At 48.3% G+C, this 14,655-nt stretch overlaps 1 protein-coding gene across 1 annotated transcript in view; it reads right to left on the reverse strand.

The window, feature by feature from the left end:
• Chsy1 (chondroitin sulfate synthase 1) overlaps positions 1-14,655 on the reverse strand; it is a 43,970-nt gene that overhangs the window by 27,497 nt on the left and 1,818 nt on the right. Inside the window, exons 3-4 of the mRNA XM_013011894.1 lie at positions 14,525-14,652; positions 373-868 (exon numbers count right to left, since the gene is read on the reverse strand). Of these exons, the coding sequence (XP_012867348.1) occupies positions 373-868; positions 14,525-14,652 (624 nt within the window). The remainder of the gene's footprint in view (positions 1-372; positions 869-14,524; positions 14,653-14,655) is intronic.

A 14,655-nucleotide genomic window follows, 5' to 3' on the forward strand; every position in this document is an offset into this window, starting at 1 on the left:
TGGATTTTTCAAACCACTTATCATTTGGTAAGCTCAAAACATCTAAGTGTCTCATCTGCACAGGTCATCATGACCAGAGAGCAGTCAGGTCTCCGGGAGACTGAGAACAAATAGGCAATTTTGTCTGTGGAGGCAGCAGAAACTAGATAAGATTCTGATAACCACAAAAATGTCACCATGACCATCAGCAAACCTTACGTTTTCATTCAGCCTCAAGTGTTGCTACTTATTACAAGGAAGCCTGACAGAAGTATGGAAGCATGCCCTGAAGCCCAGAGGAAAGGGAATGAGGAATTCAAATAAAAATCGGATCACAATTTAGTGACATTAACCCTTGCTGGCTTTACCCACCGTAAAGAAGTCAGCTCTTACCTCATACGACCAGACACACTGCACGCCTGCAAACCTCCGGACACATCTTCCCACCTCCACATCCTCGTGCGTGGTGTACATTTCCCGCAGACACTTGCCAATGTGCGGCACCATCCTCCGCAGCACCTCCCGGCTCATGATCACGCCGGGGCCCCCCATGCAGAAGTTCTCACCAGGCTCCAGAGCCAGTTTCCCCATTTCTTCCGTGGTGCCCAGTCCTGTCTGTCCAAGAAAGAGGGCCTCGCTGCTGTTCAAACTCCTCAGGAAACTCTCCAGGCGATCTCCTTTGATGTAAACGTCATCATCGGCTCTCATAAACCATTCGTACTTGTCCAGGTAGTGGTCATGCATGTACTTGAGCATCATGAAAGACTTCTTCTGGGGCGGGTAAGAGTCGTCCACGCCCCGGAGCGACACTACCGGGATCGGTATGGACGTGTCTGAGCCCTCACTGGAGAAGAACTGCACCTTCCCAGGAATCGTCTTGGACCATGTTCTACAATCAGAGCAAATACCAATTAGAGAGCGGGTTGCTGCAAGTCCTTGTGTTCAGAAACCTGCTCTGCTCATCTTCAGTAACTGCATGTGGTGGTGATCTACTGGCCTGCCTGCTTCCTCATAACCAAAGCCCCTCCTGCTTCCTCATAACCAAAGCCCCTATGTGCCAAAGAACCTCAATGCAAAAGAAGGATGAGAGGGAGGAGGTAACAATGTTCAATAAGAAATGTAACTGTAACCCCTCTGTAGACCACCTTTATAACAAAATTACATTAAAAAAAAAAAAGGATGAAGTGTTAAAAGAACTCCAGAACCACTAAGGTCTACTGAAGACTGAAAACCAAACCGCCAGGGCACCAAAACCTAAGGGGGCAGGAGTTCGCTGGCTAAAACAAGACCTTGTATGCAAACAAAGCAGTCCCCCAGCACGCCTTTTGGCCTGTGTGTGCGCTCTGCCTGCACCTCCACGACAGCCCTCTGCACTTTGCAACCTCTTTTGCCCTTCCTTGGTATTGCCTATGCACTGTTACCGTGTGCAATGTAATGTGCATTCGGAGGGTTCGTATTAGTAATTAAGAGGGGAAAAGAGCCTGTGTTGCAGACATGCGTGTTCATCCTGACACAGGCCACTCAGCAGGCCATTCAAGCCTATGAGCTAATTGTAAGCTGCACCTCTGCTTCATCTACCAATACCAAAGAAAAACCACTCATAAAATCCCATCATGCCAACAACTGTAAGACACATCCTGACTCCGAGATGACAAAGTATGGTTTAAAAACTGCATCTCAAGCCGGGTGCCAATGGCTCATGTCTATAATCTTAGCTAACTCAGTAGGCTGAGATCTAGGGATCGTGATTCAAAGCCAGCCTGGGCAGGAAAGTCTGTGAGACTCAATCTCCAATAAACCACCAGAAAACTGGAAGTAGCTCTGTGGCTCAAGTGGTAGAGCGCTAGCCTTGAGCTGAAGAGCTGAGGGACAGCGTCCAGGCCCAGAGTCCAAGCCCCACAACCAACCAACAAAACACAACAACAACAAAAAAAACCCTGAATCTCAGAACGACATAGTAGTTCATGTTTGCCATTAATAGCTGTGGATTTAAAACCAGCCTATAAATAATCTATGCCACTTAAGTCCTTAACACAGAACCAAGAAAGGAGTTCAACCCATATGGAATTCTATGGTATTACAGGTACTATATCAAGTATTGCATTTCATGTTCGCAAAAGATACTCTCCTTCAAAATGATTTTTTAGGTAGTCTGACGTAGATCACATGTGTAGCCTCAGCTACTTGGGAGGCTGAAGTTGGGGATCACTTGACTTAAAGAGAAAAAAAATCCTACTGCCAATAGAGACAGCCTTCAATGCACATAGCATGAGTACAATGAACACAGTCCTATTCATCTGATGTGGTCACCCGGGCAGGAGACTGCTTCCCAGCACTTCTCCAGCCTCCGGAAGTCTGAAGTGACGCGGTGATAGAATTAAGCTGACCTTCCTTCAAGTCCAGGGCCCCCAGGCTCAACGTTCTTTCAGCATTTAAAAAAATAATAATTTGGGCACTCACAACAGTTCTTTGAAAATGTGCCAAATCTCAGTGCTTGCACATGTCAATAAATGTGTGAATACAGCTCACTCAACAAAGTATGTCACTTACAGATGCTATGTGTGCTTATAACAGGATAACACCATCTCCAGAGGAGCTGTGCATGGCTTTTGGTCAGCCAGTTCTCCCTATAGTTCCTACACGCAGGAAACTGACTTACTCAAAGCATGAGAAGACAATGAGGCCAGGGAAAAGTTGCAGGCTCACTGAATGGACGTGCACTGCCATTCCTGGTACTTCTACACTGGAATTCAAAGTTCAGTGTCTGTATTATCTAATGACTGATTTTTAAAAGGTTGATGAATGGGGAGGGGAGAGGGGTAACAAAATACACAGAGATGGAGGAATAAAGGATGAACAAATGCAGCAGTGGTACTCAGTAAAAGGGTGATGAACAAAAGCAACTTCATCTTGGCTTATTAGTACATACTGTACATTTGAATTAAAACGTGATTACCCAAACAGGCCAAGTTCAAAGTAGCACTAAAATAGCCAACCCCCCAAAGTGCACTGAAGCTCACAAAAGCCACGAAGTGCCCTAACAAGAGAGATTGTTTGGGAGAGGGGGCAGGGAAGGCCACGCCTGCCTGGTGGAGCTCTTCAGGGCTCATGAGTGCTGGAATCCGGCCCCTAGGAGAGGCATCCTGACTCCACGTTGGGTAAGTCATTCTCCTGGCTGTTTCCTGATCTGTATACCTGCTTTCCAGGGTTGTCGCATTATCATTACATGTAATACGAAGTGTCTCCTGGCACTTCATCAGTGTGACTGGTTACTCAGGAAAAGAGGAAGTTGCAATAAAATCAGGTAGTGAAAGCAAAAGTGAGACAGGCACGTGGCTGGCTGGCTGGCTAGGGAGCGGTCCATGTCAGGGCTGGGCCCTGAATGAGACATGGAAAGTGTCTCTCCAGTGCCTAACAAGCCCGTGCCTCAGGCTCGGCACATGCCGGGCCTGCTTTACGCTCAGTCTCAGACAATGTCATAGAGCCCGAGTCTACTAAGAAGTTCAGCGTTAAAACACTAGGCTCTTTCCTGGTAGACTGAAGATCACAATTTGGTCTTGCCTGGCTCTGCTTTCCAGGCCCCAGACAGAACAATGACCAGATGGGAACATGGCAGAGGTGAAGGGTGTCTCAGCTGTGCCTGGCATAGTGTAATTTGTCCAAGACGAGAAAGCAATTAATTTTCAAAACAGACAGCTAACCTCAAACCACCCTTAAAAGCCTGTCTGCAGCTTCACTTCCACTCCACACAATTGTTTTTGGTTCCTTTTTCAGGAACCCAGGGGAAGCCTGTGTCATCCTTTCTGCTTTGAGTGACAGGCGGGGGGGAGGGGCGTCTTCTCAACTAGGGCAATTCAGCTTATACTGCTCCAGGAAGTGAGCTCAACTCACCAGCCCGCAGGGACAGGGGCGGGAGCATAAGTCAACAATTTCAAGTCGAAGCATTGCTGCCCCAGCAGGCTGGTCCTCCTTTGAGAGAGAGAGGGTCACAGCCTGTAATTTTCATATGGAAATACCAACCTGGCCATCAATACATTCAGTACCTAGAGTTCTTTATGTATATGTATGTGTGTGTGTGTGCCACACACACACGCACACATGTGCAACATACCTGGGACTTAAACTCAGGGACTGGGTGCTTTCCCTGGGCATTTTTTTGCGCAAGGCTAGTGTTCTACCACTTAAGTCACAGCTCCACTCCTAGCTTTTTTGGTGCTTACATGGAGGTAAGAATCTCATGGGCTTTCTTTCCCAGGATGGCTTTGAACCTCGATCCTCAGATCTCAGCCTTCTAAGTAGCTAGGATTTACAGGCATGGACCACCAGCACCCAGGCCTAGATCTCTTAATGGAAATAGAACCCTAGCAATGGTCCTTTCCAGAGGGCTCAATCTCCAAGAGACTGATACCATCTTTTTCTACAGCCCAGACAAGACAGGCAAAATCTGAGAGTGCCATACAAATTTTCCCTTTCTCTAGGTTTTGAAATGCTATCCTTATACCAAGTTAAAGCAGTCCAGCCGGGCATCGGTGGCTCACACCTGTCATCCTAGCTACTCAGGAGGCTGAGATCTGAGGATCGCAGTTCAAAGTCAGCCCAGCCAGGAAAGCCCATGAGACTCTTATCTCCAATTAACCGCCAGAAAACCACAAGTGGTGCTGTGGCTCTAGTGATAGAGTGCTGAGGGACAGCAACAGGGCCCAGATATCAAGCCCCATAATGGGGGGGGGTGCGGAAGCAGTCCAGTAATGCCATTGGACAGATCGGGCACAGCCACATAATTCTGGCGTTGTGTCAGGACTGTACTGATCTTCACTTCTATTCAGTATGACTTTAAGAAAAACTATATAAAACTTACTATGTGCCGAACTGCCCCAGTAGCACACCCACTGTCCTGGGTCAAGTCATAATCACGGGGCGCTGAGCACATGACAGAGCACTCATCTGATGTGAGCAAACCTCTGGTTCAATTCCCAGCACCACAACACACAAAGCAACAGCAAGCGGGCAAGAGTATGTGTTTGTGGTCATTTTTACAAAGAACAAAGGTAACATATAAAAAAAAGATAATATTCAACCCCACCAGGTGCTCACGGTGGTGTTCGTGGCTCGGGAACTACAGGAGATTTAATTTTGTTTACATTTTCTGCAATGATACATATATTCAGAATTAAAAAAAAAATTACTGGGGAAGAGAGGAAATTTTGCCTTACCAGGAGAAAATCAAGACAAATTAAAAGCAGAAAATTTTACTTTTGTAATAAACACCTCTTATCCAACAGGCAAAAATGGAAAGAACTGGTTTAAGATAGTTTTTCTTAATAGTTTCTAAACACTAACAGTCCTAGAACCTGCTACCATGAATGAGGTGACACAAAGTCTGTGCCAGTTTGAAGCTACCATTTATTTACACAGGCTGCCTGAAGGTCACAAGGTGGCTTCAAAAGACTTGTCACACCGTTTCAAAGAACTGGTGATAACATGGCCTTCCTCACTTCTGGGCCTTTGGCCAAGATCAAGTGTAAAAATCACCTCTAAAGTGGAAGTCATAGGAAGAAGGGAGACTATGAACTTCCCCTTATAGAATGGATGAGCACCAGGGATTAAATATATACACATTCTTCCCTGTTACAGGAAGAATTTAAGACAACTTAATCAAAATGCATGAAGATGGGAAAAATGAGCTCAAAAGAAAATAAAGCCAAAGAAACCCTGCGCAGGAAACCCTGAGCGAAGCATGGAGGACAAATCAGGGCAGAGCTGCTCCACCAGCTCTAGGCCCAGGGCAGGGCTTGGCCAATGAGAACTCAGGAAACTCCCTCTCACATCCTGTACATGTGACCCAAACATGTGCTCAGGGCAGACCCATCTCAGCTCCAGTCTTTCCAGCAGGGAGAATCACAAGGCTGCCCTTTCATCAGCGTTAAGTATAGAATGATCCCTCCGGGCCACAGGGAGGAAGCAGGACAAAGTGAGTGGGTGCGCAGGAAGAAGTTTGGGAGGGAGGCAGCAGTTCACCCTTCTGAAAGTACTGCCACTCAGAGCGGGCCTGGGCCTGCTAAGAGTTCAGGGGCCTCGGAGGCCAGCAAGAGACTGGCACAGGCCTCTCTCATCTGGGGCTGAGGGTGGGTAAGGCCTTGAGCCCTGGGTGGGATGCTGCCAGCATTCCTCCACCCAGTGTCACAGCCCTTCGCCTCGGTATCAGACAAAGATGTGGCTTTCCGGCTACGTGGTTTCCTCTTTGACAATCTTCAACTGACTCACTCTCCTTACAACACAGAGGAATAGGTGAGAAAACGTCAAGAGATCGTGAATGGTAGGAACGTTATTTTAAAAGAGAAATCGACATTATATTCTTTCCTATCAGTCTTAAGAAACAAACTTAGGGGGCAAGCAAGTATTAAAGAACATTTTCCCCCCACTGGGTATAGTGGCACAGGCCAATAATCCCAGCACTTGCAGGCTGAGAGTTCAAGGCAAGTTTGGGCTACAGAATAAGAATAAAAAAGGAGGAGGGAAGGAGGGGAGGAAGAGGGAGAGAGGAGGGGGGAGTGGGAGGGAGAGAGAGAGGGGGGGTACTTTTCTTCAATTAAGCATCTGGCAAGGCAGACTTGCATCACCTCTGTGATGGTCACTTACTTCCAAGAACCTGCCCCAGGAGCCAGGTCCACAACAAGCCGGGAGACCATAGATAAGCTCCTTGCAGAGGCAAGACTTCAGATTCAGAGTGTAGATGGCAGAAAGCAAATCCTGACCCCAGACATACTGCAGAGCAAGTCTGCAAGACTGTGCTGCTGTGATGCGTGTGCACACACACACATACATGAAACAGGAGCACAGGTTCAGGCCTGCTTGGACTGTTTGGATCTGGGTTTTAGAGCCATCCTAACTGGTCCTAAATAAACATAATTTCTTCTAAAAAAAAAAAAGTAGACTGGTGGTGTAACTTAAATGGTATAGTGCTTGCCTAACGAGCTCAAGATACTGAGTTCAAACCCTAGTACCACCAAAAAGGGAGGAAGATAGATGAGCTAAATCCATGTTTTTCAAAACTGAAGTAAGAAAGAAATCTGAAAAACCTTCACGGACAATCAAGCCGCCCTGAACTCTCTGGGGCTGGCCATCCGCAATCAGCCAGAGTACTGAGGCGCTTCCTGGAAGCTGCCCTCTCCCCACACTTCGCTGAGCAAGGTCGAGTGCGTTACAGACACTCATTCAATCTTAAGGCTCTGGGAAGCATGTGAAGTACCATTCTCCACAGGAAACGGAGGCTCCCAGCCAACTAGAGAACTTGCCCAGGGTCACAGAGCTCCAGAGAAGGAAAGCAGAGGCCAGCAGATGTCTGTGTCACCCCAGAGGCCAGCCCAACCACTTTCCTTTCCCCTCATGCCCCAGGGTGGGTCATGGCCCACAGCACCGTTCAGGTCTTGGGTTCCAGGTGGCTGTGAAGACTGAGGAAGCAGCCACCACAGATGAGGAACTCTGACCCGCTTCAGCCCGGCCCACCAAGGCACCGATTCAGTGCCGGGATGGACTTGACGCGAAGCCAGAAAACCGCACTCAACTCCAGGCTTCTGGGACAATGTGTTTACTGCACAAAGTCCTTCCCACTTATTTGTGGATATGATCATCAAAAACATACAGGGTTTACAGCATACCATCAGCCTTTGCACTCGTGATCAACTTACAAGAACCCCACTTTCACAGCACCAACAGCTCCATGCCCAAGGTCTTCTGGGTGCTGCTTCACAGCACCAACCTGACACCAACCCAGAGCACGTGTGCACGCACACATGCGCACACCCACACACATTTACAATCTGTGTACAAGCAAAGGCAGTGGCTACCAGGGCTTCAGACATGACATTGAATGGAGGCAGGAAGGCAGGCAGCTTGAATACTTTTTCTCGGTAACTAGGGTCTGTAACTGCTCCTCTCCCCCAGAGCCAAAAAACCCCAGAAGGCAATGGCAGGGATGCAAGCTGGAGCCCTCCCAAGAAAAAGCGCTGTGGCTGGCCCTCTCGTGTGTCACCGAGAAGCACAACGCTACAACTGAGGACAGTGGAGTTACAAGAACACCGTAACCACTTAACCAATACTCTGCAGGACAAGGTTCACTAACTTATACCATGTGACCAGCCTCTGACTCCACCCGCCTCCAATTTTAGACAGTTCCTCCCAAGGGCTGTCATCTCCTCTTTTTAATCTAGCTTTCTTCACAAACTAATGGCTCACTGGAGAAAAAGGAGAACCTATAGCCAAGTGCTAAGAATATATAAAAATCACCTACATCATGGAGTATCCACTCTGTACTTTCTTTCCTATGTTGCACAAATACCTAATGTCAGATTTTAAGCCAAATGGCCACACCCTGGCCATATTATTTCATTATCTGGTCTCAAATATATTCTGGATGTTTCTTTCACTTCAAGAAAAACAAGACAGGGCTGGGAAGTTGGCTCAGTGGTAGAGCGCTTGCCTTGCAAGCCTGAGGCCCTGGGTTCGATTCCTCAGCACCACATAAGCAAAAAGAAAAAAGCAGGATGTGGTGCTGTGGCTCAAGTGGTAGAGCGCTAGCCTTGAGCTGAAGAGCTGAGGGACAGTACCCAGGCCCAGAGTTCAGGCCCCACGACCGGACCCCATCCCCCCCCCAAAAAGACATACTAGTTCTTCTTCCTAGAGATGAAACCGTGAATCTAAGCACTGAGCTAATTCCCAGCCCTCTGAAATTCTAGATAAATCTTGCTATCTAGAGCAAGTACCAATGTGCCCTCATGCTCTTCCAGCCCATTCCCTGGAGAGCAAGACTGACCTTAAAGATCTTCTTAAATCCATATCCTATCAAGCTAGTCTGATGCTGAAATACCACATCTGCCAGACAGACAACCCATAACACAAAGCGCAGATTCCTCAGGCTGGCCCGAGTTCTCTGCCTAGCGCTCACATCCTGGCCCTCAGCCCCAGGAACTGTCCCTTCTTTCCCACAGTGCCTTCAGAACGTCCCGCTACTTCATGTTGCAGGAAACCTGTTATTCTCTTTTCAAAAATTCCCACTCAGCTCTCAAGGTTCAGGGAAAGAAAGTGGGGCTGTGGGTGATGCTGCCACTTCCGTACTCCTACAGTATTCTGTTTGGGTTCCTTGTAAATCCTCATGTCCAATGCTGTCACCCACATTCTACCCAGGACTAAACTGTCGGACTGGAGGCCCAGGCCTAGGACCTTTCAGGAACTCGGCAGCTTAATGAATGGACACAGGGAAGTCACACCACCCAGAGGTGCAAACACAAATGGCACCTCCGCACAACCAGCCCAACCCGTGGAATACTCCCCATGAGGGCATCAAGATTCCAAGTGTGATAAATGAGACCTCGCTCATTTCCAGGACCAGAGTCTTTACTGCTCCCCTAGCTACAGGAAACTCAATACCCGAACGAGGGAACTAGATGGTGCCCCCAAAGTACTTACAGATTGGTTACTTGCATTTTATAAAATAAATGTTTACCAAACTGGATTGCAACAAAGAAAGCAAGAACTGCTCTGAACTATCTGAAGGGAAACATGATTTACTTAGGTTAACAAACAAGAAAACAGCCCTATGATAAATTAGGGAGGCGCTCGTTAAGAATGCCAGCGAGAACAGTTTGTCTCCATTCATGTATTGGGAGAAGGTCATTACTGATAAAATCCAACCCCAGAGGGAAGGCTGGAGTTCTCACGCCTCCCTCCCACAGCCCCTGTAGACCAGGGTGACCTTCTCCAGTACACTGGTCACCCCAGGAAAAAGTACAGCCTCCTTTCTTTTGAGAAAGTAAAGAAAGAACAAAGCTGTTGCCCATCTTCAGCCCAAGAGGTAAGAACCGAGATAAATAAGAGGTACTGGGTTACCTCTGTGTTCTGGGCATTAACATTGACTAAAGAGTCAGTGTGATGATACAGGCCTCTAATTCCAGCAACCCGGAACGTGAGCAGAATCAACCTGACCCACATGAGCAAGATAAAGCAAAACAACCAACAAGCAAAAAGGATTTGAGAAGCTAAATTTGTGTGGGGGGAGGGATTTCATCAAAACCAACTAAAAAAAAGAAACCCTGAAATCATTTCAAAACTCTTCCCTCAAGAAGAGTTAAGTGTAGCCAAGGAATGTTTGAAACAGATGACCAACATGGGGGCCCTGACTACCGGATATTGAAATATTATCCAACTTCCAATCAATGGGTGGTGCTGGCATGGGAACAGACAGAAAGATCCATGGAACAAAATGCAAGGTACAAACACATGCCCCAGAAAGTGGAGTACATGAAGATGGTATTTCTACTTGGTGAGGAAATGAGTGTTTATGCAACATGTCAGACTGAGTCTATGGACGATGGGGAGGGGGAATGGAGGCTGAGCCAGGCACTGATGGCTCACCCCTCTAATCCTGGCTATTCAGGAGCTGAGATCCAGAGGCTCATGCTTTGAAGCCATCCTAGGCAGGAAAGTCCAAGAGACTCCATCTCCAAAATAACCAGCAAAAAGCAGGACTGGAGGAGTGGCTCAGGTGTCTGAGCACCAGCAGCGCAGGCGGGAGGCCCTGGGTTTTTAACCCTAGGGTTCTAAACCAAAAGGAGAAGAGAAAGGAGGGGAAGGATGGGGAAGAGAAGGGAAGGAGAGAGGAAGGAAGGGAGGGGAAAGGAAGGGAGGGGAGGAGCGGGGAAGAGGTTGTCTTCAAAAATCTCTCAAGTTTCTAGACTTAAGGGAATTGGACCTAAAATCAGAAAGGTAAAGTTAGACTAGACGAGTTTAACATCAACAAAAAGATAGATAAAAAATGAATTATTAGTAATTCATGACAGGTTCTCACAACCTGCTGATAACTGGCATAATAAATCACTTCAGAGAAGCCATAGTGTTTTAAAGTGAAATTACCTAGCAAACAAATTACTTTCTGTGTTTATTTGTAGACCCTGGCTACCTTCCTCCTTGCCTGCATGAACCATCAAGTGTTCTTTCTCATTCACTTAGAACAAATTTCCACAAGCCTGGACTCCAGTCCCCTTTCTCTCACTTGCCTTTTGGGGCTTCTTGCTTAGCCAGAGACCCCTGCTTTAGGCCTACATGGTCTTGGATGACAATAGCACACCAGCTCCTTGCTCCAACCGCCTGAGAGAAGGGACTTCTGCCCGCCCTCGCTGCTCTCCGGTTTCCGCGGTGTCCACCACTAACTGAACCCTCATTTAGTGTCCTCCCTCTACAATCAGCATGTGTCCTGCTGTGTCCCAACACTCAAGAGTCTAGACCCAAAAGGGTCATGCAAGCATTTGCTTTATAAAAGGATGAGTGTTAAGTGCATCTAAAATCAGGACGGCTCCAGACAGCCCAAACGCTAGGCATCCACTCCGGCTCTACTGAAGTTAGTTCAGCTGCTCTCTGACCAGATACACTTTGAGCTTTGTTTTGCCTGCTTTAAAAAAGTCTGTTGCATGTCTGCTGTCAGCTGCCGCTGTCCGGCCATCTCTCCAGGGCTCCCTCCCCACTTCAAGTGCCTGGCAGGTCAGACAAGCACACAAGGACAGGGCTGCTCGGCCATCGGCCATCCGCTGCAGGAAGCTCAGCGCACTTTCTTGGATTTTCCAAAGGGCTTTCTAGCTATCTCTGGATCTCAGCACTTGGAAGGAAGAGATTGCCAGTTCCTAGTCCCTCGTCACTATCTCATCACACTTATTAAAAGCGTTGGCATCTCCGTCCATAGTCAAACAGTAGTGAAAGAAGGGAGGGAGGAGAGGAGGGAAGGAGGGAGTTAGCTACTCGAGAAGCAAAGATTGGGAGGATGGCACTTTGAAGCTAACCTGAGCAAAACAGTTCACAAACCTCAACCGATTTTTTTTTTTTAAAGCTGGCTATGAGCCGGGCGCTGGTGGCTCACGCCTGTAATCCTAGCTACTCAGGAGGCTGAGATCTGAGGATCGCAGTTCAAAGCCAGCCTGGGCAGGAGAGACCATGAGACTCCTATCTCCAATAAACCACCAGAAAACCGGAAGTGGCGCTGTAGCTCAAGTGGTAGAGCGCTCACCTTGAGCTGAAGAGCTGAGGGATAGCACCCAGGCCCAGAGTTCAAGCCCCACGACCGACAAAAAAAAAAAAAAAAGCTGGCTATGGTGGCACACTTGCCATTCTAGCTACACAGGAAGCATAAACAGAAGATCACAACACAACATCTCATACGAAAAATAAGGAAAACAAAAAGAGCTCAAGTGGTGGAGCACCTGCCTAGCAAGTACAAGGCCCTGAGTTAAATCCCAGTACTGCCCAAAGAAAAGAAAACAAAAAAATGCTTAGGAGGAGAAATGTAAAAGGAAAAAAAAAAGAAAAAAAAGAGCACACACTCAGTTCCAAACAAGAATTCCACCTTCAAGACTGAAGCCTATTTTCCTACAGAACTGTACATGGAATTCCCGGCTGAACAACTCAGTGTGGACTATTGGCCCAGGCTGCAAAGAACAGCAAAACTGTAATCATAAGTTACACCCTACAACCTCCATCCCAATTCAGACCTTCTCTGAAAATTCCTTTAGGCTAAAATTGTCTTGGGCCATCTCTTCCAGCCAATCTAAACACAGGGTGGACCAGCTGAGAGGTAGAGGGCTGAGTCAGCAGGGGCAAGGCCCACCCAACAGGTCTCAGCACCGGCTCTCTGGGCGAGAGAGCTAAAGGGTGTGGGTGAAGGCAGAGGCTAGGGGGGAGGTAGCCCTTGGGCTCAGAAGGCAGAGGTGTCACCCACAGGGGAGAGCCTGGACAGAAGGCAAAAAGACAACTGACTCTACTTTCCCCTCAAGTGCCTAGAAGAAAATAAACAATGAGATAAAATCCTAACATCCTTTAAAAAAACAAGATGAAAAGCAAGTAGCAGATGTGGAAGAGAGGCCACCAGTGAGACTCAACCCCATTCTTTAGGAAGCTCCGGATAATTAAAGAACTGTAAGCACTGCCCATTTTCTGGGAACCCCCCCTCCCTACCCTACAGATTTCTCAGCAGTGATTCTGTGATCACGAAAATGTGTTTGCTGGGTGCGGGATAAGGGCTCACATAACCTACTTGAACAAATTAGTAATAGTAATTCCACGTGACTGGTCACCCAACTGCAGTCATGCAGATCTACTGTCAAAGCCATAAACTAAATAACCTAATGGTTATTGTTTTTTGTTTTGTTTTCTATTTCTTGAGGCAGGTTCTCCCTAAGCAGCTCCAGCTGTCCACAAACTCAAGCTCTTCTGCTTCAGGCTCCTGAGTGCTGGGATTACAGGTGTGCAGCCGCCACCACCACTCTTACCCTCCATTTTTTGATTGGGACAATTCTCTAGACAAAGGGCCTAAAATCCCTGGGAAATGATGGTGTACCTGGAAGACAACCTGGACTATTTCCAGGTCACTGCATCAGTGTGCATTTCGGATACCTTCATTCTAAGCTTTCTGGCCACTGGGGACCCTTCCCAGAACATCTGCTCTTGACTTAGGCAAAACCTAAAGGAAACATACAGGGCTGGGGACAGAACCATTCAAAGCAATTACTGCTTTCCTTAAAGGAAGAGGCCAACTGTACACGTGTGCGCCCACACAACACGCAGTGCCTGGGAATGCAGCCCCGGGCTTGGCATTTTAGAAGTACTGACTATACAATTAAGAACAAACAGCAACGCCTTCAGCCTTGCCATGGACTGACTGCTGGAGAAAGTGAATTCCCAGAGCCTGAGGGCTCTGAAGCCATTCCTGGCACTGGTTTGTTTACCCATACAGTAAGTGGCATAAAGTTTCCACCAAAGGACTCTAACTGAATTCACACCCCTTGTCTGCTTCAGATCCACTTCAGTGCAAACAAGACTTCTAACCATGCCAAATCATCTCTCCTCTAAACACTACTCGGGCTAATCTCTTTTGTTAATCCCGGGCATGGCTGCGGTGACTGGGTAACACGCGGCCAGCGCTGTAACGCGGAGGTAACGGAACTCGGAATTCGAACTCGGGGTTGCAGACGTCACGGAACCCTCCACTCAGCCTTCCCACCTGGCTCTCCCTCGACTTCACAGACGGAACGGATGTGGCCACGGGTGCAGAGGACCGGCCCCCTCTAACTGCGACAGTACACTACGGAAGGGCTCTAGCTGAATGAATCTACATGAGCTCTTACCTTCGCAAGGATAAAGTACCCACTTTGGGGAATCAAATGCTAACCCCGCTGCCAACACGACCAGAGGCTAACCTTAATTAAAGGGAGACCCTTTCAACAAAGGAGAAGCCGAGGCATGGAGATCCGACGTGCTTTGCATACGATCAGCGTGGGGGACACCCCTGGGGAGAGGGGGTGGCTAGGTCCCTTGGACTCCAGAGTCTTACCCTTGGGAAATGCGCCCACCTTCCCCGTCCTCTGGCCTCTGATGCTGGGGGGCAGCTCCCCGACCCACCGGAAGCCCGGGAGCCACGGGTCGGGAAAGCTGATCTCAGGAGCCCTAAGAGAACGGGAAGGTCCGCCCGCCGGGGTGCGGAGGAGGCCGGGGCCGGTGGGCTCACCTGTAGGCCGCCACGGCGCGGGTCTGCAGGTATTTCTGAGCCGTCATGACTCCCACGAAGAGAAAGTTCCTGTCGCGCTGACCGCCATCCGGAGCCGAGCCGTGGGACCAGAGCTGCGCCCCGCGCGCCTC

This window comes from Dipodomys ordii, unplaced genomic scaffold (genome assembly GCF_000151885.1).
Source record: "Dipodomys ordii isolate 6190 unplaced genomic scaffold, Dord_2.0 Scaffold15, whole genome shotgun sequence".
In the NCBI taxonomy this organism is placed as follows: domain Eukaryota; kingdom Metazoa; phylum Chordata; class Mammalia; order Rodentia; family Heteromyidae; genus Dipodomys; species Dipodomys ordii.